The sequence below is a fragment of the Oncorhynchus keta genome, chromosome 14 (genome assembly GCF_023373465.1).
Source record: "Oncorhynchus keta strain PuntledgeMale-10-30-2019 chromosome 14, Oket_V2, whole genome shotgun sequence".
Taxonomy (NCBI): Eukaryota; Metazoa; Chordata; class Actinopteri; order Salmoniformes; family Salmonidae; genus Oncorhynchus; species Oncorhynchus keta.
The window spans coordinates 57559090-57585929 of record NC_068434.1 but is presented as its reverse complement, the minus strand read 5'-3'; the positions used below and the strand labels follow the sequence as shown (position 1 = coordinate 57585929).

The 26840-nt window shown below is 43.1% G+C and overlaps 2 protein-coding genes and 1 long non-coding RNA gene across 17 annotated transcripts in view; 2 read left to right on the top strand and 1 right to left on the bottom strand.

Moving 5' to 3' along the window:
* On the top strand, positions 1-23533 carry LOC118393663 (gamma-butyrobetaine dioxygenase-like). 3 transcript variants are annotated; one of them, XM_035786595.2, is made up of 8 exons: positions 1-159; positions 1397-1859; positions 3650-3764; positions 15960-16158; positions 19194-19299; positions 19532-19728; positions 21420-21586; positions 21873-23533. In XM_035786595.2, exons 2-8 carry the CDS (start codon positions 1425-1427, stop codon positions 22031-22033), a joined length of 1380 nt encoding a protein of 459 aa, XP_035642488.1. In that variant the 5' UTR covers positions 1-159; positions 1397-1424; the 3' UTR covers positions 22034-23533. The 3 variants fall into 3 exon arrangements, with proteins under 3 accessions (XP_035642488.1, XP_052317932.1, XP_052317931.1); XM_052461972.1 differs by having other exon boundaries at positions 23-159; positions 1400-1859; XM_052461971.1 differs by having other exon boundaries at positions 24-159; positions 1394-1859.
* Positions 9479-13542, top strand: LOC127907317 (uncharacterized). Its single transcript, XR_008064121.1, has 3 exons — positions 9479-11308; positions 11344-11483; positions 11519-13542. It is a non-coding gene; the product is annotated as an uncharacterized LOC127907317 (long non-coding RNA).
* The window catches only part of LOC118393661 (MAP kinase-activating death domain protein), an 85242-nt gene continuing 81581 nt past the window's right edge, over positions 23180-26840 (bottom strand). For all 13 annotated transcript variants that reach the window (XM_052461968.1, XM_052461960.1, XM_052461966.1 and 10 more), the window contains one exon: positions 23180-26597. Coding sequence is in view for 12 of the 13 variants with exons in the window: in XM_052461960.1 (XP_052317920.1) it covers positions 26484-26597 (114 nt within the window). In the remaining variant the exon portion in view is untranslated. The remainder of the gene's footprint in view (positions 26598-26840) is intronic.

Below are 26840 nucleotides of genomic sequence, written 5' to 3'. Positions count from 1 at the left end.
GTGCATTGGCCTTGATGTCATCTCAGCAAAATCCACTGACTCACCATCTCTGATGCCACGACAGTGGTTGTCACTCACGTGCTCAACAAACCTGCGCTGTTGATAGACGCTTCCTTGACAAAACACATTCAAAAGTTAAAAAGCCGACAAAAAAAACAGGTAAATCAATTTTTCATAATTCTTTAGGTACTACATATTGTAATGTTGCGGGTAAATATAGCATGTGTTTGTCACTGGAATGTCTTGTTGTCTAGTGAAAGCTAGGTAAAGAATTTGTTACCTGTCTCCACATAAATTAATGGAATATTTGCAAACGATAGCTAATACTAGCTAGTTCGCTACAAACACTGTTTTTTTTGTAAATCCTCCAATTAATGTCAGCAAGCGAGCGTCTAATGGCAACTATTTTGTAATTGGAGGCTAAATTAAATGGTAATACTAGTAGGTAACTATTAGAAGCTAGCCTAGCAGTTCAGATTCGCATAAGTACACATAGTTAAAAAATATATAGTTTGTAAGGTTTCAAAATAATAAAATGTGGCTATCTATTACATATACATATATACATATATATTAGCACATTTTGTAAATCTGTAGCGCGAGCTGCTTTCGACGCTTGCTCATTGTTTTGACCTTTCACCTAGATTCCAAAACGGAAACATCCGCAAATAAAATATTTTGATAATAATGATTATATAGCGAGATATTGTGGTTTCCACTAGATAGTCAATTTTGACCTGGCTGTGCTATCGTACAAAAATAGTTTTTGTTTTCGCTTTTATCTTAATTTAAGATTCGGGTTAGCAGTGTGTTTAAGGTTAGGATTATGTGTAAAATCACATTTAGATGATACATTTTAGAAATAGGCGGGGTTTATGACTTTGTGGCTGTGGTAACTAGTGACGACCCAATGTTTTCGCAAGTGAAAGCAATTTTGGATACCAAAAGTTGCAAGGTCCTATTTTCATCAGTGTGGTAGCAAGGTGCATTTAGTATTATAACACATTTTGCCTCCTATATATCTAGCTTATTTTAAATCAAATTCTAAATAAAAGTAAAAAACAAGTAATACAGGTCTACATGTGTCCTGACCTGTAACCTTATTAACCTTTGGAATATTTATGTTGACTTGGAACCCAGAGTGTACTGTTCTGGTGCGTGTCGTGGCATAAAAAAGTCTTTAGTCTTCGGAACATCAGATAAACCTAATGATGTGTCTTAGTTTCCATGGCTGTGACTGTGAAGCACACTGGCACTTGCTTGGCTGTATTTTTTCCTCATGTTTTATTAGGCCTTTTATAAGAAGGTGGCGTAAGGTATAATAAACCAATGCAGCAATAATCACCCTCCTTCTTATTCCCCTGATTCTTCCGACATCCCTTCTCTTCTGGAGAAGCAGCTCATCCAGAGGTCCTGGTTCGAGGATGTGGACGACCACTATAGCGCGATGCACCCTGCCGAGCATGCTCAAGCGAAGCTCCGTTTTGGCCTGCCATGCCTTGAGGGCTGAGGGTAGGCCTAGATGGTCAGTTGCCACAGCTGCCACCTCTCCATCTCCTTCTCTTCACCTGATCTGGAGGCAGCTCCGTGGGTATGGGACCCAGGCACCCACCCCGCTCCCCTCCACTGCTCTGGAGAACAGCCCTGGGGTGAGGCAGGTCCGTGCCCTGGAGCAGGAAAGGCAACTGGAGGTGGAGTGGGAGGACAGCAGGCAAAGCATGTACCCATACACATGGCTGAGGGACAACTGTCAATGCCCGCTGTGTACCCTGCAGTCAGCCCAGGCCCGCAGCCTGCTGCTCTCCCAACTGGACATCCACACTGGGGTCGACCGGGTCCAAGTCACTGACAACAACAAGGTAACAGATCTTGGATCAACTTATCTTTCCCCAATTCTAAATGTAACCACGAGGAGGAAAATGTAAAACTTACCTTATATCAAGTGTCAATCTAATGGCACTCATCTTACTCCACTTAAGTTAATTTTGTACAGAACAAAAATATAAACACAACATGCAACAATTTCCTTAGATTTACAGTTCATATAAGGAAATCAGTCAATTGAAATACATGTATTAGGCCCTAATCTATGGATTTTACATGACTAGGGAATACAGATATGCATCTGTTGGTTACAGATACCCGAAAAAATAAAGCAGGGGTGTGGATCAGGAAACCAGTCAGTATCTGGCCACCATTTGCCTCATGCAGCGCTACACATCTCCGTAACATAGAGTTGATTTAGGCTGTTGATTGTGGCCTGTGGAATATTGTCCCACTCCTCTTCAATGGCTGTGCTGAAAACCGCTGTCATAACATGTCGATCCAGAGCATCCCAAACATGCTTAATGGGTGACATGTCTGTTGAGTATGCAGGCCATGAAAGAACTGGGACATTTTCAGCTTCCAGGAATTGTGTACAGATCCTTGCGACATGGGGCAGTGCATTATCATGCTGAAACGAGGTGATGGGGGCAGATGAATGACACAACAATGGGCCTCAGGGTCTTGTCACGGTATCTCTGTGCATTCAAATTGCCATTGATAAAATGCAATCGGGTTCATTATCCATAGCTTATCCCTGCCCATACCATAACCCCACCGCCACCATGGGGCGCATGGTTCACAACGTTGACATCAGCAAAACGCTCGCCCACATGGCGCCATACAACTTGACTACATTTGAGAGGCCGGTTAGACATACTGCCAAATTCTCGAAAATGACATTGGAGGTGGCTTATGATAGATAAATGAACATTCACTTCTCTGGCAACAGCTCTGGTGGACATTCCTGCAGTCAGCATACCAATTGCATGTTCCCTCAACTTGATACATCTGTGACATTGTGTTGTGTGACAAAACTGCACATTTTAGAGTGTCCTTTTATGGTCCCGAGCACAAGATGCACCTGTGTAATGATCATGCTGTTTAATCAGCTTCTTGATATGCCACACCTGTCAGGTGGACGTTCTTGATATGCCACACCTGTCAGGTGGATGGATTATCTTGGCAAAGGAGAAATGCTAAAGGCATGAAAACAAATTTGTGTACAACATTTGAGAGAAATACGTTTTTTGTGCGCATGGAAAATTTTGGGGCATTTTTTATTTCAGTTCATGAAAAGTGGGACCAAACCTTTACCGGTTGCGTTTATATTTTTGTTCAGTGTAGATGGCAATATTGTTGCTAGTGTAAAGGATTTCACGCTGCTTACCAGTTGGCGCAACACGAGAAGCTAGCTATTCACTGGCGCAAGTAGGGACACTTTAGGCTGAGGAGCAAGTTTCACACATCCACATGTGCTACATTCACTCCTCAAACTTACTCAACACCGACCCCAGTGTTGAGCTGAGCGCAACTGTAGATCAGTCACTAGGCACCACTGAGTCACTAGGCACCACTGTAAAGGACATCACGCTGCTTGCGTAGCGAGTACCACTTCCTCGGCTCATACCTGGTGCGAACTTGGGACCTCTGCCTTGCTAGCACACGTGACCGCCTTCTTGACGCGTCTCACAAAAAGCTAGCTATGCGCTGGTGCAAATGGGGACACTTCAGGCTGAGGAGCAAGTTTTACACATCCCCATGTGCTACACTTGTGTAAGCTGCCTTTAAGGAATGCTTAACCAACCTCTGTGGCTGTTCTCAGGTGTCCATAGTGTGGCCGGACCAGCACACCAGCGAGTTTGACCCAGAATGGCTGAGGAAACGGTGCTTCTCTCCTGCTGCCAGACAAGCTCTACAAGAGGAGCTCTTCCTCAACAGTAAGACTATTACGCCTCGGACTGCTATATGGCAATTTCCCCACTGTTGCTGAAAGTAGATATTCTGGAATAAATCAGGATAAATATTTTGTTTATTTCATTATTGATTGTCGTCCAATCCCAAACTGGTAGGGCCTATATAGTTTCATAGCTGTTAGTTTGGGTTGAGCATGTGTCTCTGTCTATTGAAATTCACTGCTACAGTACAGTACATGCATACACACATTGCCAATTCAGTCATGCTGACAGTGTCCGTTCTAGTCTGGTGTAGCAGTAGCTGACTCCTGCGTAACTTTGAAGACCCATGAGATAAAGGATTTTCGTTTTTGAAAATATCCCTGAAGAGTTTCTCTGAAAAAGATTATAAGGATCTGTGCCCTCATACAGTACTTAAAGCAAGAATCCTGCAAATTCCAATGTTACTTTTTGATTGGCATTTTCTTTGTGCAATACAAACTGAATTTTCAAAACATATGCTACAGGCCACTAGTAATTTAGAAAACCATTATTGATATTAATGGATTTTACTGTTTTTGGGGTTTTTACATTTATCTAAATGGTCAGCTGGTTAGCTAAGGGTTGAGCACAGACTGTTAATCTTGAATATGTGTAACATCCAAGATAACATTTCTGTAACATCTGTTGCATATCTGCCCCCCCACACACACACACAAACACACAGTTATAAACTAAGTTTAACATCATTGACCTTATTAACATTGTTGATAATCTGTTCTCTCTAAAACTGAGCAGGATGAATCTAATCACACGCCGTTAAAAAAACGTAAATACACTTCAATGCACCCGAGTGTTCAAAACATTAGAAACACTTTGCTATTATTGAGTTGCACCCACCAGGCTCACTTCGTCAGGGCATGGACTCTACAAGATGTCGAAAGCATTCCACGGGGATGCTGACCCATGTGGACTCCAATGGTTCCCACAGGTGTGTCAAGTTGGGTGGTGGGCCAGGAAACCTTTGAGCGTGAAAAACCCAGCAGCATTGCAGTTATTGACGCACTCAAACCGGTGCGCCTGGCACCTACTACCATACCCTGTTCAAAGGCACTTACATATTTGGTTGTCCATTCACCCTTTGAGTGGCACACATAGACAATCCATGTTTTAATTGTCTCAAGCTTAAAAATCCTTCTTTAAACTGTCTCCTCCCCTTCATCTACATTGATTGAAATGGATGTAACAAGTGACATCAATAAGGGATCATAGTTTTCACCTGGTGTCTGGTGACCACAGACCTGGTCAGTCTGTGTAAAAGTGAAATGAAAGCTGTAGCTGCATTTCAAATGAGGAGAGACTATGGTATGTCCACACGTGGTCCTGAAGGACCCACAGGTTTGAGTGGCTCCTGCTTTGTCTCCACTCGAGTGATTTAAAGGCAGTGTGTCGATAGCAACCACCCCTTCTCCACTCTCTCCTTTAGTACAAGTGTAAGAGGTCCCCTTCCCCACACACACACACACACACTTTGTCAGTGCAGGGTTTCTGTTCTTCCACGGTTGCTAGCTCGACACCAGGATTGCTCCTACCAGACAGAGTTTAGCTCATGTTCTGTCTGGCTCTGTGCGCTTTCTTTTTCTCTCTTTCTCTCACACATGCACCCTCTCACACCCTCTCACACCCTCTCACACACACACACACACACACACACACACACACACACACACACACACACACACACACACACACACACACACACACACACACACACACACACACACACACACACACACACACACACACACACCCCCCCTGTCTCTGGGTTTAATTATATCCTCCTGAGGTCTGGTCTGAAATTCCTCCTGCCGAAAAACCCTGGAAAAGTTTAAATTTTTAGATGGATGGATGGTGAAATAATGTTCACATGTGGAAGTTTTGTTACTCAAGTTTAGTTCACATCCCTACCTAGCTCCCTATAGCGCTCTCTCTCTCTCTCTCTCTCTCTCTCTCTCTCTCTCTCTCTCTCTTTCTCTTTCCACGCACATATATGGGCCTAGTTTTGAACATCTGTATGTTTTCCCAGAAGACGGGTAAGATTGTGAAAGTGTAGCACCCGCCGAGGTCAATATGATAATATGAGGTGTTTCTCAGACTGAATCACAACTCACTTGTTTTTTGTCATTTAGTGTCAGTAGGAATTAGGAGTTTCCCCCTAACCATTTACTTAAATAAAACATATTTATATTTAGACAGCATAGAAATGAGATTTGGAGAATGGACAGTATAGAAGCTGGATTTGAACCCCCACAGTTGGGGGAACATGTAATCCGGAGGCGGCTGTGTTGACCAACCTCCGGGTCCACATGCCCCAATCATTTCCAAGGATATGGTGTTCCCCAGACACGGCTGCTTCTGTCAAAGTGTGCAGCCTGTCAATCTCTAGCCCAGAGGATGCCGCTTTCACACGTAGACCAGACTACATCGCTGAGGTATGCAGAGGCTGTATGTGAAATAGCTTAATAATCTGAGACCTTCGGCAAGGGATAACGTCTGTGTGCAGTCCTGTTCAACTCCCCTCTTCTGCCTCTGCCATATGGAATACTGATTATAGGGAGGCTTAGTGGAAGTGGATGCTTAGAGACACCATTTTGAAAGCCAAACTCAACTCTCTCTGCAACTGAGGGGACCTTGTTCTGACCAGTCTCGCTATTCAAATAGTAGGCTATTTGGCATTTTTGAGCCTGCCTGGAGTGCCAGGCGAGTGGGGTTTGCACTTTTGAGACTATTCCATTGGTTATATTATGCAATGCAAGCTCAGTCGAGCACAACATTAGTATTTTAATTATTTCAAGTAATATTTTAAACCCAGGTCTGGTTCTGACCTCACTCAATCATCTAGGCTAGAGCTTGAAGCCATAGTGTGTGTATAGTATACAAACAAACACTCAAAGACTTTGTGCACAGGGAGATTGGAATCTACAAGCGGTGTTTGTCATCATTATATTTGTTAGTGTTTACACTTCCTGTTTATTTTACCGAGGGCCTTAGCAACCGCAAGTTGTTTTGCCTTCTTATTCCAAAGGCATTCTAGGAATGGTACCATAGTCATTTTCGGTTTCCGAAACCCTTGTCTTGGAGATGTGGCTTTGGGGGCTGTGCATTTGATTCAATCATTTTATGGATCTGTTTTAATCACCCCTCCATGGGAAATATTGGATAGCGCTCTTATATTGAAGTACAGTGGTAAGAAAAAGTATGTGAACCCTTTGGAATTACCTGGATTTCTGCATAAATTGGTCGTAAGTCAAAACAAAACTGACAGTCTGCTTAAGCTAATAACACACAAACAAAATGTTTTCATGTCTTTATTGAACACACCGTGTAAACATTGTGAACCCTTGGATTTAATAACTGGTTGACCCTCCTTTGGCAGCAACAACCTCAACCAAACGTTTTCTGTAGTTGCGTATCAGACCTGCACAACGGTCAGGAGTAATTTTGGACCACTGTTTCAGTTCAGCAATATTCTTGGGATGTCTGGTGTGAACCGCTCTCTTGAGGTCATGCCACAGCATCTCAATCAGGTTGAGGTCTGGAATTTGACTGGGCCACTCAGTATTTTCTTATGCTGAAGCCATTCTGTTTGTGTTTTGGATCGTTGTCCTGTTGCATCACCTTACTTCTGTTGGGCTTCAATTGGCAGACAGATAGCCTTACATTCTCCTGCAAAATGTCTTGATAAACTTGCAAATTCATTTTTCCGTAGTTGATAGCAAGCTGTCCAGGCCCTGAGGTAGCAAAACAGCCCCAAACCATGACGCTCCCTCCACCATACTTTACAGTTGGGATGAGGTTTTGATGTTTGTGTGCTGTGCTTTTTTTCTCCACACAGTGTTGTGTGTTCCTTCCAAACAACTCAACTGTAGTTTCATCTGTCCACAGAATATTTTGAACTTCAAACGTGCAGAAACGTTTTTTTTTGGACAGCAGTGGTTTCTTCCATGGTGTCCTCCCATGAACACCATTCTTGTTTAGTGTTTTACGTATCGTAGACTGTTAGCATGTTCCAGAGATTTATGTAAGTCTTTAGTTGATTTTTCTCAACCTCATTGAGCATTCTGCGCTGTGCTCTTGCAGTCATTTTGCAGGACAGCCACTCCTAAGGAGGCTAGCAACAGTGCTGAACTTGATCCATTTATGGACCATTTGTCTTACCGTGGACTTTTAGAGATACTTTTGGAACCCCTTCCAGCTTTATGCAAGTCAACAATTCTTAATCTTAGGTCTTCTGAGATCTCGTTTGTTGGAGGCATGGTTCACATCAGGCAATACTTCTTGTGAATAGCATACTTACATTTTGTGAGTTTTTATAGGGCAAGGCAGCTCTAACCAACATCTCCAATCTCGTCTCATTCATTAGACTCCAGGTTAGCTGACTCCTGACTCCAGTTAGCTTTTGGTGAAGTCATTAGCCTTAAGGGTTCATATACTTTTTCCAACCTTCGCTGTGAATGTTTAAATTATGTATTCAGTATAGACAAGAACAATCCAATCTTTTTTATTTATTTTACTAGGCAAGTCAGTTAATTCAGTTAAAAAAAATCTTATTTTCAATGACGGCCTAGGAACAGTGAGTTAACTGCCTTGTTCAGGGGCAGAATGACAGATTTGTACCTTGTCAGCTCGGGGATTCAATCTTGCAACCTTTCGGTTACTAGTCCAACGCTCTAACCACTAGGCTACCCTTTGTGTGTTATTAGATGAAGCAGACTGTGTTTGTCTATTGCTGTGACTTAAAATATGATCTGATCTTCATCTATGACCAATTTATGCAAAAGTCTAGGTATTTCCAAAGGGTTCACATACTTTTTCTTGACACTGTAGTTCCAACAGTAGTGTAGTTATTATTACCATTATTATTATTATTATCTATCTAGGCCGACAGAGATGGCCGCCTCGCTTCGCGTTCCTAGGAAACTATGCAGTTTTTTGTTTTTTTATGTGTTATTTCTTACATTGGTACCCCAGGTCATCTTAGGTTTCATTACATACAGTCGAGAAGAACTACTGAACATAAGAGCAGCGTCAACTCACCATCAGTACAACCAAGAATAGGTCCACAGACGATGCAATCTCAACCATACTGCACACTGCCCTAACCCATCTGGACAAGAGGAATACCTATGTGAGAATGCTGTTCATCGACTACAGCTCGGCATTTAACACCATAGTGCCCTCCAAGCTCGTCATCAAGCTCGAGACCCTGGGTCTCGACCCCGCCCTGTGCAACTGGGTACTGGACTTCCTGACGGGCCGCCCCCAGGTGGTGAGGGTAGGCAACAACATCTCCACCCTGCTGATCCTCAACACTGGGGCCCCACAAGGGTGCATTCTGAGCCCTCTCCTGTACTTCCTGTTCACCCACGACTGCGTGGCCACTCACGCCTCCAACTCAATCATCAAGTTTGTGGACGACACAACAGTGGTAGGCTTGATTACCCACAACGACGAGACGGCCTACAGGGAGGAGGTGAGGGCCCTCGGAGTGTGGTGTCAGGAAAATAACCTCACACTCAACGTCAACAAAACTAAGGAGATGATTGTGGACTTCAGGAAACAGCAGAGGGAAGACCCCCTATCCATCTCATTCATCTCATATGATGGGAAATATGTATATACTGTAAACAACTCTATATCATCTACTGTCTATATCATCTACTGCATCTTTATGTAATACATGTATCACTAGCCACTTTAACTATGCCACTTTGTTTACATACTCATCTCATATGTATATACTGCACTCAATACCATCTACTGTATCTTGCCTATGCCGCTCTGTACCATCACTCATTCATATATCTTTATGTACTCATTCTTTATCCCCTTACACTTGTGTCTATAAGGTAGTAGTTTTGGAATTGTTAGCTAGATTACTTGTTGGTTATTACTGCATTGTCGGAACTAGAAGCACAAGCATTTTGCTACACTCGCATTAACATCTGCTAACCATGTGTATGTGACAAATAACATTTGATTGGATTTGATTTGATTTGATAACATTATCAGTACACTCTTAGAAAAAAGGGTTCCAAAAGGGTACTTTGGCTGTCCCCATAGGATAACCCTTTTTGGCTCCAGGGAGAACCCTTTTTTAGTTCCACGCAGAACCCTTTTGGGTTCCATGTAGAAACCTCTGGGGAAAGGGTCCTACATGGAACCCAGAAGGGTTCGACCTGGTACCAAAAATGGTTCTTCAAAGGGTTTTCCAATGGGGACAGCCGAAAACTCCTTTTAGGTTCTAGATAGCACCTTTTATTTTGAGAGTGTAGTAGTCATTACCTTCTGTGTGTTTATCAAAAGTTCCATCTGTGAACAGTAATAAAGCCTGTAAAGTGGCAGTATTGTGTCCTTAAGGCCTCTTTGAACGCTTAATGATTATCCTCGTTAAGTGATGTGGTGTTTTCTCACTGTCTGACTAGTGTACTTTGAGCCTTTTACCTACCGTGAGGTGACGAAGCAGTGTTGGCTGGCTTACACAAGAGGCCACAGTCTTTTCTCACACATCTTCCTCTGGACTCTTCTCTATCGACTGCTGCCAGTAAATGTGTCAACACCTTTACTCACTGTCTGCTTGGTCACGACCATAGTGCCTACTGAGTCACTCTCTTCCCTGCAGTGCAAATTTTGGAGTGCATCCGTTTAAAGCATCCCTTCATGAGATAAACAGGCCTAATCTGACTCTGGGCCAGTTGTTAGTGGTATAACGAGAGATCCTTAAGACTGTCCTTAAAAAACTCCTTGTTTGGCCACCAAGAAATGGAACATTCTGCTCTGATGTAGTTTTAGAAAGAAAGCCATGTTTGTAAATGGTAATAAAATAGAATATAATTGTTTATCACTTTTTAATGAGACAGTGATAACTAGCTTGGCTTAGAGATGAACACAAGTATGAATATTTTTTTAAATAGTTACTTAACGGCACACATATTGCATTCACTGGGTTCACTGTCTACAGTGGCTTGCGAAAGTGTTCACCCCCTTGGCAATTTTTCCTATTTTGTTGCCTTACAACCTGGAATTAAAATAGATTTTGGGGGGGATTTGTATCATTTGATTTACACAACATGCCTACCTTTTTGAAGATGCAAAATATTTTTTGATTGTGAAACAAACAAGAAATAATAAGAAAACTGTCTTGGTCTGTGAGTTTTGGTGGGCGGCCCTCTCTTGGCACGTTTGTTGTGGTGCCATATTCTTTCCATTTTTTAATAATGGATTTGATGGTGCTCCGTGGGATGTTCAACGTTTCTGATATTTATTTATAATTCAATCCTGATCTGTACTTCTCCACAACTTTGTCCCTGACCTGTTTGGAGAGCTCCTTGGTCTTCATGGTGCCCCTTGCTTAGTGGGGCCTTTCAGAACATGTGTGTATATATACTGAGGTCATGTGACACTTAGATTGCACACAGGTGGATCTTAACTAATTATGTGACTTCTGAAGGTAATTTGTTCCACCAGATCTTATTTAGGGTCTTCATAGCAAAGGTGAATACATATTATTTAGGGTCTTCATAGCAAAGGTGAATACATATCATTTAGGGTCTTCATAGCAAAGGTGAATACATATTATTTAGGGTCTTCATAGCAAAGGTGAATACATATTATTTAGGGTCTTCATAGCAAAGGTGAATACATATTATTTAGGGTCTTCATAGCAAAGGTGAATACATATTATTTAGGGTCTTCATAGCAAAGGTGAATACATATTATTTAGGGTCTTCATAGCGAAGGTGAATACATATTATTTAGGGTCTTCATAGCAAAGGTGAATACATATTATTTAGGGTCTTCATAGCAAAGGTGAATACATATTATTTAGGGTCTTCATAGCAAAGGTGAATACATATTATTTAGGGTCTTCATAGCAAAGGTGAATACATATTATTTAGGGTCTTCATAGCAAAGGTGAATACATATTATTTAGGGTCTTCATAGCAAAGGTGAATACATATTATTTAGGGTCTTCATAGCAAAGGTGAATACATATGCATGCACCACTTTTCAGTTTTGAATTTCTTTTAACAAGTTATTTTTTTCATTTCATTTTCACTACTTTGTGTATGTCCATTACATGAAATCCAAATAAAAATCAATTTAAATGACAGGTTGTAATGCAACAAAATAGGAAAAATACCAAGGGGGATGAATACTTTTGCAAGGCACTGTATAATACTCTCATCAGCTCTAATAGCAAACTGTCTGAATGTGATGATAATCTGCACGACTGGGCCTCAGTTAGTCCTAATGGAACTTGATTGGTTCCTCCTCATCCAAACAGCAGCTGATATGTCTTCCCTTTGACTTAATGGGAGTCTGGCTCTTCCTTGACTCATGAATGTAGAATCCATCTGGACCTATGTGCTCTTGTGGCGATGCGTGAGAACACATCAGTTTAAAAAAAACAAGGCCCCTGAAAACATAGCTGTAGTGGTGCATCAATGGAAAAACACGCATCTTTCCCCAAACCTCACCATTTCCATATACACACACACTGATTGTCTATCAAGAAGATGAATCTCCCCGCTGAGCACATGCGCGCACACACACACACACACACACACACACACACACACACACACACACACACACACACACACACACACACACACACACACACACACACACACACACACACACACACACACAGTTGGATGCGTGTGGTATCCTAAAGTGGATGTGTAACCAGGCCAGCGCAGCACAGTACAGCTCAGCTCAGTTCAGCTTTACAGCTCAGGAGAGTGAAAATCATATTAAAGATCTGGAAGGACTGAATAGGTGTAAGCAACATGGGGAAATTCCATCCAGCCCACCTGAGGGCTAGGTCAAGCTATAATCAGAGGGGCAAGCTATTATTGCTGACTCCTATCCAAGTCTTCCTGATCTATAAAAAGTACCATGGGGCAGAGGTAGGAATTAGGGGTCGGTTTGGATTTGGTCATCAGAGTCCTTGAGCGTTCCAGTAAGAACACTGTATACACTGTGTTATTAAAGCTGAGAAGGCAGAGGTGGCACTGTGGTGCAGGTCTCTCCATTAAACAGAGAAAGGTTAGTTTGTTGTATTGGATGGAGGGTGGGAAGCGTTCTCCAGAGAAGGACTAGCTGTGCCACGTCAGTATAAGACAGACTCTTTGTAAATAGGACTATAACAGCTACAATGTGATACACTGCAGGTGACGTGTGTGTGTGTGTGTGTGCGTGTGTGTGTGTGTGTGTGTGTGTGTGTGTGTGTGTGTGTGTGTGTGTGTGTGTGTGTGTGTGTGTGTGTGTGTGTGTGTGTGTGTGTGTGTGTGTGTGTGTGTGTGTTTATGTGACTTCACTTCTCATATGATTGGATGCAGAATTGTAGTTGTTTTGAGGAAACCTCCGTATTCCACTAGATGTTAACATTCCTCTGGCCGATATACCACACAATTCCATTCATCTAAAATGTCAGTACAGCTGCAAGCTTGTCCTGATAATTATAGTGGGCACACTCACTGGCCTCAGCCCCCTTTGCAATGAAAGCACTGATGAATGCCACCATGTTTGTGAAGGCCTTTACAACACATACAATACGGCGTCTAATTCCTCCAGTCGAAACCGAGGGGCGTCAGAAGGACTGAACTTCACAATTTGACCCTCTGAGGAAATTGATCTAGTGGATTAGAATTGTGAAAGACCCTGCTTACACACAAAACAGCCTTTTGGAGAACCACGACTCAAGTAGAGCGTTGAGAGAACTTCCAGCTCGAGAGGAGAGCAGACAGAGAGAGGGCGGGGGATGGAGGAGAGAGAGCGGGTGGTGGGGGAGATGGGGAGAGAGAGAAAATAAGAGGGAGAGAGACTGCCGTCAGCAACAGGAACCGCAGCTTCAGGTTTCCTCGTCTGGAAAAGCCACAGCAGCAGACCAAGACCAACGGAAGGGAGGAAAGGCATTATGCACACATGAATACACTCACATAAACGTGTGTCCATACACACACTTCCATCAAACAGAAAGATAACACATCATACGTACACAAGCATAATAGTGTCACATAAAAACTCCTGGGTTCTAATACACATACATACTAGGACCGACACAGGAACTAGCTCTCTCAAAACACACAATCTCAGGCTTTGTGTATCTCAGTTAACCCTGGCTGGAAACTATGCAAGAGTCAGGGAGACTAATCGCTAATTGGCTTGGTGGACAAACGCTACACGTTCCAGGAAATCAGAGCAGCGATTTTGCGCTTGGTGAGAATTTGAGTGTCAAGCATTACACGGCAATAACCGAGCAGAACGCTCTGGGCCCTGCACCATCTGAACCCTCCCAGCCCGGGCCCACTGCCCAGCCAGCCGCTCTCTTACCCCATCCATCATCCACTAAAGGGCCTACCTGGGTTTAGCTCTCTCTGCTCTGATTCTCTCTATGCTCCTTTCCACTTTCTCTCGCCGTCTTCCCTCTCCATTTGTCTCTCTCTTCCTCTCATTTCCTCTCTCCTTCCTCTCTTCTCTTCATTTTTCTTGTCTCTTAAGAATTGAAAATCGATTTGTTCAAAACGTTAACAGTGAAGGTAGTGAGTACTGGTCTTGAGTCAAATCAGGAGATAACCAGTGATGTTAGCCACGTTTACCAGACAAGAAAATGTCAACTTACAGGGGAGGAAGGCAAGTTCAGCCAAAACTCCTAATTCGATATGACATGCTTTTACCTCCGCTGTTATGGCTTACTCCGTCATGTGTGATATCCAAAACCTCAGGGCTGTCCCTGAATCACCGTTCTGCCTCTAGCCAAGAACTTTATGTCCTCCTTTGTGTGGATACATACTAGCTGGTCAAATGGTATCTATGGGCTAGTCTGATTTCACAGGAGTACATTATAATAATGGAAGGAACTAGCCTATATTCTAGAAGTCCCCATACTTCAACCTTCTCTTCATCAGTGACCCTCAACATCAGCCAGCCTTTAATAAAGAGTTATTTTACTTTTTGACCTATGCTACAGTTTCTTTTGGGAGATGACAGCGTGAAGGGAGATGTAAAAACCTGCTGTGGGTTAAGTCATCAGTATCAGTGAAGGGTATCATTGTATCTCGATGACTCATTGTTTCAGCTGAATAGGGTCAGGATCATTCCCCAGGGGTGGCAATCAAGCTGCAGCTTCTTCCTGCATAAGCCCCTACACACACAGAGACTCCATGCGTTACCGTAGCTGTACTCACGGAGCAAAATCCATTGACTACGCCACACAAATATTTACGTCAACTGAGTTGATGCAAAGTCGAGCTTTCTAACATCTGACTTGGATTTGTACTCCACTTAATCCAGATGAATTGCCACTGAAGAGGTTTGTTGTACCCCCTTGGTTTGTTTTTGAATAATTAATTAACACTAACTTTGTACCCCCCCCCCCACACACACACACACACACACACACACTAAATGTGCTCGGCAGCTGTGTCTGCAATGCAGGAGCCACTGGAGAGAGCCTCTATGGAAAAAGGGCTGAAGCCAGCTGGGTGCGAAGCGAAGCAGTGGGAGGCTTTTTCCACTGCTGTCAGTTGAGACATGCAGACTCTTCTCACCCCTCTCTCCCCTTCCCCTTCTTCCTCACAGAGTATTCCAACCGTAGCGAGCTGGCTTCCCTCCCTCCCTCCTATCCCTTGGACGAAACGTTTCATGGACACAGACACATTATGTACAGACAGTACAGACGGTGTCCAGGAGCATTACACATATTGCCGTTAGAGTCCATTGTCCATTGACATTTTACATTTACATTTAAGTCATTTAGCAGACGCTCTTATCCAGAGCGACTTACAAATTGGTGCATTCACCTTATGACAGACTGTGGTTTCTGTTCATGTGTCCATATGGTTGTGACAACCTGAGCTGTCCTACACCAAGGCAAACAAGCATTGGTAGAAAATGGCCGAAATGTTGTATTGCAAAATGCTGACGTTGAAAAATTCCGGAGATTTACCAATTTTTCATGAATCCTTCTTCAATTATTTTCAGTTGAAGGATTCCCTCCCTACTCATTCCCTCCTGATTCTGGGGAACCTCCAACTGGAATTTCTGAAAAACCTGGGAACTTTGACAAACAATGATACGATACAGGACGGTATAATACAGACTATACAATACAGACTATACAGGATGATACAATACTTTAATGAAGTGCATCTATCTCCTTGGCTCACTCAGAGCGTATGTACTGGGACTCAGAGCTACAGATCCCCACGGCCAACTTCGAGGAGGTCCTCCACGATGACAAGGCCGCCCTGGCCTGGCTGCTGGCTCTACGCCGCGTGGGAATCGTCTACCTGAAGGGGGCGCCGGTGGAGCAGGGTCAGGTGGCCCGCCTCAGCCAGAGGATCGGATACCTAAGACTGACGTTCTATGGGTGAGAAACCATACCCTCTGATTGTATAAGCTTCATACAATCTCAAGCCAAACCACGGGCATACAATTTCTAAAAGCTCTGCATTTTCCACACAGCTTTATATTTCCACTGCAGCAGATTCACTAGGGTGCGTTTGAACTTTGCCATCATGTCTCATTTTCCTAAATATCCTAATTCTAGAAACCCATTGCTACTCTCAACTATCCACTCCTTTTGTATACTGAGGATAACATGGACAGCGTGGTTAAACCAGACTGAACGCTACGCTCACTATTGTTGCTGGATTATCCAGAAGTTTTATGGACATGCGACCTAATTGAGTTTTGGTAGGTAGGCCTCAGTCCAAAATTCATCCAGGGGATGTTAAGCCCGAGGTATTACCCAATACATTCAATCAAATCAAATAAAAAAATTCACATGCGCCGAATACAACCTTACCGTGTTACCGTGAAATGTTTCTTTACAAGCCCTTAACCAAAAATGCAGTTCAAGAAATAAAGTTAAGAAAATATTTACTAAATAAATGAAAGTTAAAAAAAAAATCTAATCAAATGAAAAAATAATTACATAACAATAACGAGGCTATGTACAGGAGGTACCGGTACCAAGTCAATGTGCAGGGGTACAGGTTAGTTGAGGTAGTTTGTAAAGTGACTATACATTTATAATAAACAGCGAGTAGCAGCAGTGTAAAAATAAAGGGGGGCGGTCAATGTAAATAGTCCGGGTAGCCATTTGATTCATTGTTCAGCAGTCTTATTGTTTGGGGATAGAAGCTGTTAATTAGCCTTTTGGTCCTAGACGTGGCGCTCCGGTACCACTTGCCGTGCGGCAGCACGGAGAGAACAGTCTATGACTTGGGTGACTGGTGTCTTTGGCAATTCTTTGGGCCTTCCTCTGACACCGCCTAGTATATAGGTCCTGGATGTCAGGAAGCTTGGCCCCAGTGATGTACTGGGCCGTACACACTACCATCTGTAGCGCCTTACTGTCAGATGCCAAGCAGTTGCCGCTGATGCAACCGGTCGCGATGCTCTCATTGGTGCAGTTGTAGAACTTTTTGAGGATTTTGATGACCCATGCCAAATCTTTTCAGTCTCCTGAGGGGGAAAAGGTGTTGTCATGCCCTATTCTGACTTACAGGGCGGTAATCATTTAGGCAGATAACCTTCACTTTCTTGGGCACAGGGACTATGGTGGTCTGTTTGAAACATGTACGTATAACAGACTTGGTCAGGGAGAGTTTGAAAATGTCAGCAAAGACACTTACCAGTTGGTCCCTGCATGCTTTGAGTATACGTCCTGGTAATCCGTCTGGCCCCGCAGCTTTGTGAATGTTGACTTGTTTAAAGGTCTTGTTGATCTGTAATCACACAGTCCTCCGGAACAGCTGGTGCTCTCATGCATGCTTCAGTGTTGCTTGCCTTGAAACGAGCATAAAAGGCATTTAACTCGTCTGGTAGGCTCGCGTCACTGGGCAGCTCGTGGCTTGGTTTCCCTTTGTAGTCTGTAATATTTTTTGAGCCCTGCCACATCCGACGAGCGTCAGAGCCGGTGTAGTAAGAGCGGTTACTGAGGTGGTATATCCCTCAATACCATTGGATGAATCCCGGAACATATTCCAGTCTGTGCTAGCAAAACAGTCCTGTAGCGTAGCATCCACATCATCTGACCACTTACGTATTGATCTAGTCACTGGTATTTCCTGCTTTAGTTTTTGCTTATAAGCAGGAATCAGGAGAATAGAATTATGGTCAGATTTGTAAAATGGATGGCTAAGGAGAGCTTTGTATGCGTCTCTGTGTGTGGAGTAAAGGTGGTCTAGAGTTTCTTTTTCCATCCATCATGTGACATGCTGGTAGAACGGATTTAAGGTTGCTTGCATTAAAGTCCCCAGCCACTAGGAGCACCGCTTCTGGATGAGCGTTTTCTTGTTTGCTTATGGCCTTATACAGCTCATGAGTGCGGTCTTAGTGCCAACATCAGTTTGTGGTGGTAAATAGATGGCTACGAATAATATAGATGGTGTGGTCTACAGCTTATCATAAGGTATTCTACCTCAGACGAGTAATACCTCAAGACTTCTTTAATATTAGACATTGTGCACTAGCAGTTATTGACAAATAGGTGTAACGGATGTGAAACGGCTAGCTTAGTTAGCGGTGTGCGCTAAATAGCGTTTCAATCGGTTACGTCACTTGCTCTGAGACCTTGAAGTAGTAGTTCCCCTTGCTCTGCAAGGGCCGCGGCTTTTGTGGAGCGATGGGTAACGATGCTTCGAGGGTGACTGTTGTTGATGTGTGCAGAAGGTCCCTGGTTCGCGCCCGGGTATGGGCGAGGGGACGGACGTAAAGTTATACTGTTACATAGGCACACACTCCGCTCCTCGTCTTACTAGATGTAGCTGCTCTGTCCTACCCATACACAGAGAAGCCAGCCAGCTCTATATTATCCGTGTCATCGTTCAGCCATGTCTCGGTGAAACATAAGAGATTACAGTTTTTAATGTCCCATTGGTAGGATAGTCTTACTCGTAAATCGTCCAGTTTGTTTGCCAATGATTGCACGTGGGCCAATAAAGCTGAGGTTGGAACAACAAGCATCCCACAGCCAGCAGTTTAGCCCAGGTCAGAGGAAGCTAACAGCTGCGAACCAAAGCAAGAGACATGTCATTTAAAGAAGCTGCAGTTTTTATTTATTGTAAAAAAAAAAAAATATTCCGCAATCAACAACCCAAGAACACAACATAAAACCAGGGCACATATTTGCATATATTTGAGCACAGCGACTCCATGCCAAGAGCAAAGAAGACACCTAGTATAATTGGCATGCTATTGTAACAGCATCCATTTAACAAATGCTAGAAATGTAGGACAATGAATAACTTTTTCCACGTCCTGTTGCTCTTGAACCTTTTTTTAATGTTTCCAAGACAATGCCTTGGTCCTTAGTTCTCAACACCTTTTGTGATTAGATAATTAGTTAATAATCATTAATAATAGACCTTTCTTAAATTTTTCTCATTCCTTCCTCAGGCACACATGGCAGGTGCAGGACAAATCCCAGGCTAACAACGTGGCCTACACAGCTGGCAAACTCAGTCTCCACACTGACTATCCAGCACTGCACTATCCACCTGGAGTGAGTAGACAGGATCCACCGTCATCTTCGAGAAATCTACATTAATCCTCTACTTTCCCACTATCAGTCAGACAGCTGAGTCACATCTGGATAAAACACTCTTGCGCACGCACACGCATATATTTAAGCCGTTTACTGCACACAGTCCCCACCCCCCATATTTTAAGATGTATGTATCCTGTATGGGATGGCTGTTAGCAACAGTACTAATATCCTGTATGGCTGGTTGCAGGTGCAGTTCCTGCATTGCCTGAGCCAGGCTGGTGAGGGTGGGGAGAGTGAAGTGGTGGACGGCTTCCACATGGCAGAGAAACTGAGAAGAGAAGACCCAGAGGCTTTCAGGACCCTCACCTCCCTGCAGGTGGACTTCACCGACACAGGGTCCGACTACTGTGACTTCATGGTGCAGTCCAAGAACCACATCATAGAGTGAGTGAGCGCCACACCATTAAAATACATAAGACATGGATGCATTGGCCTGTTTTTTCTACACATAAGAGCCATCATTCAGCTTACATATTAATGTGACTTGACAGGAGGTCAGTCTAGAACTTCTCCAGGTTGCACACTGACCAAAATACACACGGATATGGACACTCACTCACTTACATTCTCAAGATTATCTCAAAGCTACATGGATGTGATTTAGGAGCATAATTGATATGTGTCGCCATCTGCTGCTCAGAATGTAAACCGCAGAATCAATGTATAATACACAACCTGCAACCAATGTTCACTCTAAGGAGCTGTGCGCAGAATAAATATCAGCCCGTGCAGAGAAGCATGAGATTGAAATTCACACAACTTTCTAAAGTTTTCCCCTTTAGTTAACACTATCAACATTTCACTCTACTGTGGAAATTGTGCTCGAATAAACCAATATTAGCCACTTTCAATGTAACATACAGAAACAAAATGAACTATGCAAGACTTAATATGCTAAACTAACTGTGCAAGAGATTTTCTTGTAGGAAGAGCGTATTGGAGTAGGATTCAATTGCATTGACAGGCACGACTCAGGCCCATACTCTAGATAGACCAGTGCACCATAAACAATCAGAGCTGCAGTAGGCCTATATGCAAAAACGTTGCCATATGGATCTGTGCCATTTGCTTTGAACTGGACTGTGTTTACAGCGTGAGCAGTCGTGAGTAGATGCGCTTGTTTTTACATCAAAGCGGGAGTTTATGTAGCCACTTGTGCACATTTGTTCATATTCTTTGCTAGTTAGTGAGTTATTATCCCAGTTATAGCAACTTTTTTGTCAGCAATGGGGGACTGGTTGCTTCATACAAGAACACAAAATGTGCACATTTCTAGACATCTTTGAAAAGCAAGTCAGGTAAAGAGCTTGTTTATGTCTTAAAGGGGCAGTGTTATATTTTGAGATGGTCTTGAATAAGCCAAGTAGCCAATAGGTAGAGGGTAGCATACTTTTTCTGGTTATCTGTAAAGTGGGAATGGGAATAATAATACATTTTATTTTTGGTTTCTTGCATCAAACCACACAACATTTTCAGTCACCTCCTTGTCTGAAGAACAAGTGGATAAACAGGTTAATGTCAAGTCTTGCATGTTTTTTTTTCTCCAAAAGTCTCATGGAATGTAGACCTACTTTGTACACCACACATTTGCTGCTACTGTAGGCTGAATGATAGACCAACTATTTTCATATTAAAATGTTATGGGATAAAAAAATTCTCCATGGTTTTTGATGGTAGGCCACTCTAATAGGCCTACATTATGATCAAATTCCCTCAGTAACCAACTTGGCCACTGTTAAAACTGTAACTTAAAGCGTTAAAGCCTCAGTGTTCACAGTAAACGTGCCCCAGAAGTTGCACAGAATTTTGCTCAGTGCCCAATTTTTTTTGAGGGAACATTGCCTTCAACTGATGGGTGACAAGGTGATTTTAAGTGAGCAAGCAAGGTCACAGTGGGAATTTCTAATTATGGACACTGATCATTCTTATATGATTGTATCAGATATGAGCATCTGACACTTGTCAACTTATTATGCAACAAGACCTAGATGTCCATCATGCAGTCATTTTCATAGTTTCTAAAGGTTGACACACACACACACACTAACATTGGCACCCCTCCTCTCTCTGAGCAGTGTTGACAGTGATGGGTGGGTGGTACGGATCAACTACAACAATGCCACCAGGGACTCTGTGCTGGACCTCCCCCTGCACCAGGTCCAGGCCTTCTACAGCTCCCTCAAGGCCTACATCCAGCTGATGACGCGACCAGAAAACATGCTCACCTACAAGATGGAGCCTGGTTAGTGTGTGTGTGCATGAGTGTGCCCCTTCAAGATTAGCAGTTCAATTGAAGCTTCCCTGGATAAAAGTTGGCAAGAGGAATTGTACTGTAAGATTTAGCATGAATTGTAGTTACAAATGTTGTAGAGGTGGTAGACTTACCGTCTATGACTATTGGTTATCTTTTATATGGCATACTGAAGAGGCACTTGAGAGGTAGCCTATTCGTTTTAACTTTCATCTTGAAATATCTGTATATCATGGGTGAGTACTGAGTGGGCATATCCCTCCACCTCCTCCTGCAGGCGACCTGGTCACCTTTGACAACTGGCGCCTGCTCCATGGGCGGAAGAGCTATCTGAGCCACCCAGACCGGGTGAGACACCTGGAGGGAGCCTACCTGGACTGGGACGAAGTCATGTCTCGCCTGCGAATACTCTGCAAGTCTGTCAATGGAGAGAGCTAGACCCACCAAGCCCCCAGAGTGAAGCCTCCTCCAACTATATAGAACAGCATCGATCTACAGCAGGGCTCTCCAACCCTGTTCTGGGAGAGTTACTGTACTGTAGGTTTTCACTCCAACCCTAATCTAGTGCACCTGATTCTAATAATTAGTTGGGGTTGGAATTAAAACCTACGGGAGGATATCTCTCCAGGAACAAGGTTGGAGAGTCCTGATCTACAGGATTTCTGAGCGTGGAAAAGAGGCTAATATTCTAGTAGGCTACGGCTACCCCTGTGTGGGTCAAGATGGCTGCCAGTCTTTTGAACAGAGTGACAAGTGGGCAAAGTGCAAGAAGATGGGGAAATATTTGAGGGAAAAGGATTTAGCACTTCCGTAAATGAATTAACACTCCTCTTCATAAGTGCTAACAGAGGCATAGGAACTGTATATGAGTACCATACATATGAAAAATCTGTAATTTACTGTATGAAGCAGGTAGACTATAATGTCTTTGCTCCTAGGGTTATGAAAGCGAAAATATTTTCGCTATCTTTCGATTTGCTCTAATCTATTTTTCTATTGGTAGCACTTTACTACATCTACTTCTCAATGTCTTAAGTTTGTGACATTTTCTACCTCTGTCACAATATAATAGTGTCTAGTTCAGTTCCAGCCATCTAACCTTAAGAAAAGAGTGTATAGCAATACGTTTTTAATAACTCTCTATACGTAAAATGTATGCACACACAAAGTTCACTCCCTAAATGGCATAGATTATTTACATTGTTTCGTCAATGAATAGATCTGCCATGTGTCTTCAATGGAGGACAACTTGTCCTCTACAATACATGTGCACGTTGAAAGACACAAATATTGTGCAACTTGGCATTGTTCCAGTAGCAACAAATACTTGTTATTGTTTGTTACAATCATAGGTGTCAATTGTCTGTTCTATATTACATATGTAGTTCATGCTAACAGCGCTCATTGTAATAATTTGTGGTGATGGGTTAATTTAAAAAAAAAGGGTATTGCATTAAATCTTCACAAATGTTACTCTAGATTTCATTCTTGATATGTTTTCCAAATATATGTATGCACATTGGATGTGCTACATCATTTGTGTTCATCCAAACTGTGACAATGACTTGAGACAAAATGGAGGGCTTTAGTTTTGACAACTTTTATTTTGATATTGCCAAAGCTGTACATGTTCTATAAATACTTTTTTTCACACCCATTTCAATTATTCCATCACTTTCACCACAGCAGCAGGCTAGCTACCACAATAATAGGGTTGGTTGGTTTCAAATACTCCCGTTTCTTAAGGTTCTCATATGTAACTAGTCTAAGAAACTATACCTAGTCTTCAAACTGTTTTGAGACCCTCATATTTACACCAGTGTTTTTATTGTCAATAATGAAATGCCTTAAATAATTGCCTCATGGTATTTGTAACTATGTTCCTTACACAAGCATTTCCTCTCTAAAAAATAAAAGCCACTTAAACATTAAAAACAATATCCTGATCACATAGCTGTATTATTCATATATTGCTGATCTGGCAAAACAATACACTGCATGTACACACTCAAACTGTGGGATTTACAGTTGGGCTGAAATGGGGCTAGAATGTATTTATTTCTCTTACCACAGTACTGACACAACATGAAGACTTAATGGACAAAACCATAACAGCAGGGCTTGATAGCGCAGCAGTAGGTTTAGAATCTCCAAATAGTGATTTTGCACTTATAAACAAGAGGTCATCATTTATTCACTTCAATAAATATGTAAGACAAGGAAGTCCTTTTCATTTTTTTTTTTTTTTTTTTTTTACATTCTTTGCACTTTGAAAGCCAGAATAGCCGAGATGTTTTATCAGAACAATGATCTGGCTCTGGCTAACTATGTAAAGTATTGCACATCTAGTGAATAAACCACACATTGTAAAACATTTTATGGTGAAATGTACAGCATTCTGCTTCTCTTCAAATATTTTTTTCTCCATGGTAACATGCAATTCAATAAAGAGGACCACAGACAAGAAATTTGACAGTAGAACTACAGTAGTTTAGCCTCACCGGGCAAGCTAAAGAGATACGCGCATCTTGGACCACACAATATCATTTTGTGATCAAAAGGAACGAAACCTTTAAAAAGCTTTTACATGCAGTGTTTGATGCACCATACAGTAGTAGTATTTAACAGTAGTAGTATTTAACAAAGTGACACCCGTCAGTACTAGAGTGCTTTTTAAACATTTCACTGGTTTGGACTTGGGACAGACTGGAGTTTTACAGTAATACCACATAGCACATAGAATATTCATCACACAGTCGCAGAGTGGGCAGGGAGGTTTGGTTGCTTTCTTATCGACTTGCAGGGCTGTGCCTCACATATCCCTCCCCCTCACCGTCTCCATCCCATTAAAAACAACCAATGAGACCTTGGCAGCAGGCCAGGACAAGAGGACAGTCACAAAGAGGGGACAGAGATGGGGGACGGACGGACCAAGTCTCCCCTTGAAGAACAAGCACGTGTACGGCCAAGGCCTCAGGCTGGGCCTGTATGGGAGGAGTCTAGAGGACGTGACCTGGGTTGGGAAATTTTACGCACGATGCCACAGACCAGGGTTCACATATACATTTACATTTAAGTCATTTAGCAGACGCTCTTATCCAGAGCGACTTACATGCATATATAAACTCAGCAAAAAGAGAAACGTCCCTTTTTCAGGACCCTGTCTTTCAAAGATAATTCGTAAAAATCCAAATAACTTCACAGATCTTCATTGTAAAGGGTTTAACACTGTTTCCCATGCTTGTTCAATGAACCATAAACAATGAACATGCACCTGTGGAACGGTCGTTAAGACACTAACAGCCTACAGACGGTGGGCAATTAAGGTCACAGTTCTGAAAACTTAGGACACGAAAGAGGCCTTTCTACGGACTCTGAAAAACACCAAAAGAAAGATGCCCAGGGTCTCTGCTTATCTGAGTGAATGTGCCTTAGGCATGCTGCAAGGAGGCATGAGGACTGCAGATGTGGCCAGGGCAATAAATTGCAATGTCTGTACTGTGAGACGCCTAAGACAGCGCTACAGGGAGTGAAGACACACAGCTGATTGTCCTTGCAGTGGCAGACCACGTGTAACAACACCTACACAGGATCGGTACATCTGAACATCACACCTGCGGGACAGGTACAGCATGGCAACAACTGCCTGAGTTACACCAGGAACGCACAATCCCTCCATCAGTGCTCAGACTGTCCGCAATAGGCTGAGAGAGGCTGGAGGCCTGTTGTAAGGCAGGTCTTCACCACACATCACCGGCAACAACGTCGCCTATGGGCACAAACCCACCGTCGCTGGACCAGACAGTACTGGCAAAAAGTGCTCTTCAATGACGAGTCGCGGTTTTGTCTCACCAGGGGTGATGGTCGGATTTGCATTTATCGTCGAAGGATTGAGCGTTACACCGAGGCCTGTACTCTGGAGCGGAATCGATTTGGAGGTGGAGGGTCCGTCATGGTCTGGGGCGGTGTGTTACAGCATCATCGGGCTGAGCTTGTTGTCATTGCAGGCAATCTCAACGCTGTGCGTTACAGGGAAGACATCCTTCTCCCTCATGTGGTACCCCCTTCCAGCAGGCTCATCCTGACATGACCCTCCAGCATGACAATGCCACCAGCCATACTGCTCATTCTGTGCGTGATTTCCTGCAAGACAGGAATGTCGGTGTTCTGTCAAAGCCAGCGAAGAGCCAGGATCTCAATCCCATTGAGCACGTCTAGGACCTGTTTGGATCGGAGGGTGAGGGCTAGGGCCATTCCCCCTAGAAATGTCCGGGAACTTGCAGGTGCCTTGGTGGAAGAGTGGGGTAACATCTCACAGCAAGAACTGGCAAATCTGGCTCAGTCCACGAGGAGATGCACTGCCGTACTTAATGCAGCTGGGGACCACACCAGATACTGACTGTTACTTTTGATTTTGACCCCCCCCCCTTTGTGCAGGGACACTTCCACTTCTGTTATTCAAATGTCTGTGGAACTTGTCCAGTTTATGTCTCAGTTGATGAATCTTGTTAAGTTCATACAAATACTTACACGTTAAGTTTGCTGAAAATAAACGCAGTTGACAGTGAGAGGACGTTTCTTTTTTTGCTTAGTTTATACACACACACACACACACACACACACACACACACACACACACACACACACACACACACACACACACAGGATTTTACTTACAGGGCCATGCACAAAGAGTAGAGGGTATCTCTTGGAGATGTACTTACAGGGTGCAAAGAGGAGTAGAGGTGTGTGCTTAAGTAGGTCAAGGATTGTCAGAACTCAATGTCATAGTAGGACCGAGATTCCACTTTGTTGCAGAGTGAGAGGCACAGGGGGTTTTGTGTGTGTGTGTGGGTGGGAGGGGGGTGTAGATTGGATGGGTCGTAGACTAGCTGGGCAGGGGTCTTGGAGATAGGAGCTTGGACTTGCCTTCTGCTTCCTTCCCCTTCACCGCAGCCACGTAGGAGAAAAGGCAGAGGACGGAGTAACAGATCTGGTGTGCCTGTTTGAGAGCAAGAAAAAAAAGAGCGAGAGCATGAGGGAAGTGTAGCTTTGACATAGCTACTTGTGGCGTAGTCATACTACTTGTGCCTCCTTACTCTTTATTATTCGGTGTCATGGCTCTGTAGAACTTACACTAATCGTTTTATGAACAAAAAGAGGATTATATTATTTGAAAAAATGTATATTACATGCATTTTAGAAATTAAAAGGTATTTACTCTTCAAAATTGTGTCAGGACATA

Coding starts and splice junctions, on each gene's coding strand:
- LOC118393663 (XM_035786595.2), top strand. CDS start 1,425: ATGTGGACGACCACTATAGCGCGATGCACCCTGCCGAGCATGCTCAAG. Junction 1,860..3,649: donor AAGTCACTGACAACAACAAG/GTAACAGATCTT, acceptor GGCTGTTCTCAG/GTGTCCATAGTGTGGCCGGA. Junction 19,300..19,531: donor CACTGCACTATCCACCTGGA/GTGAGTAGACAG, acceptor GGCTGGTTGCAG/GTGCAGTTCCTGCATTGCCT.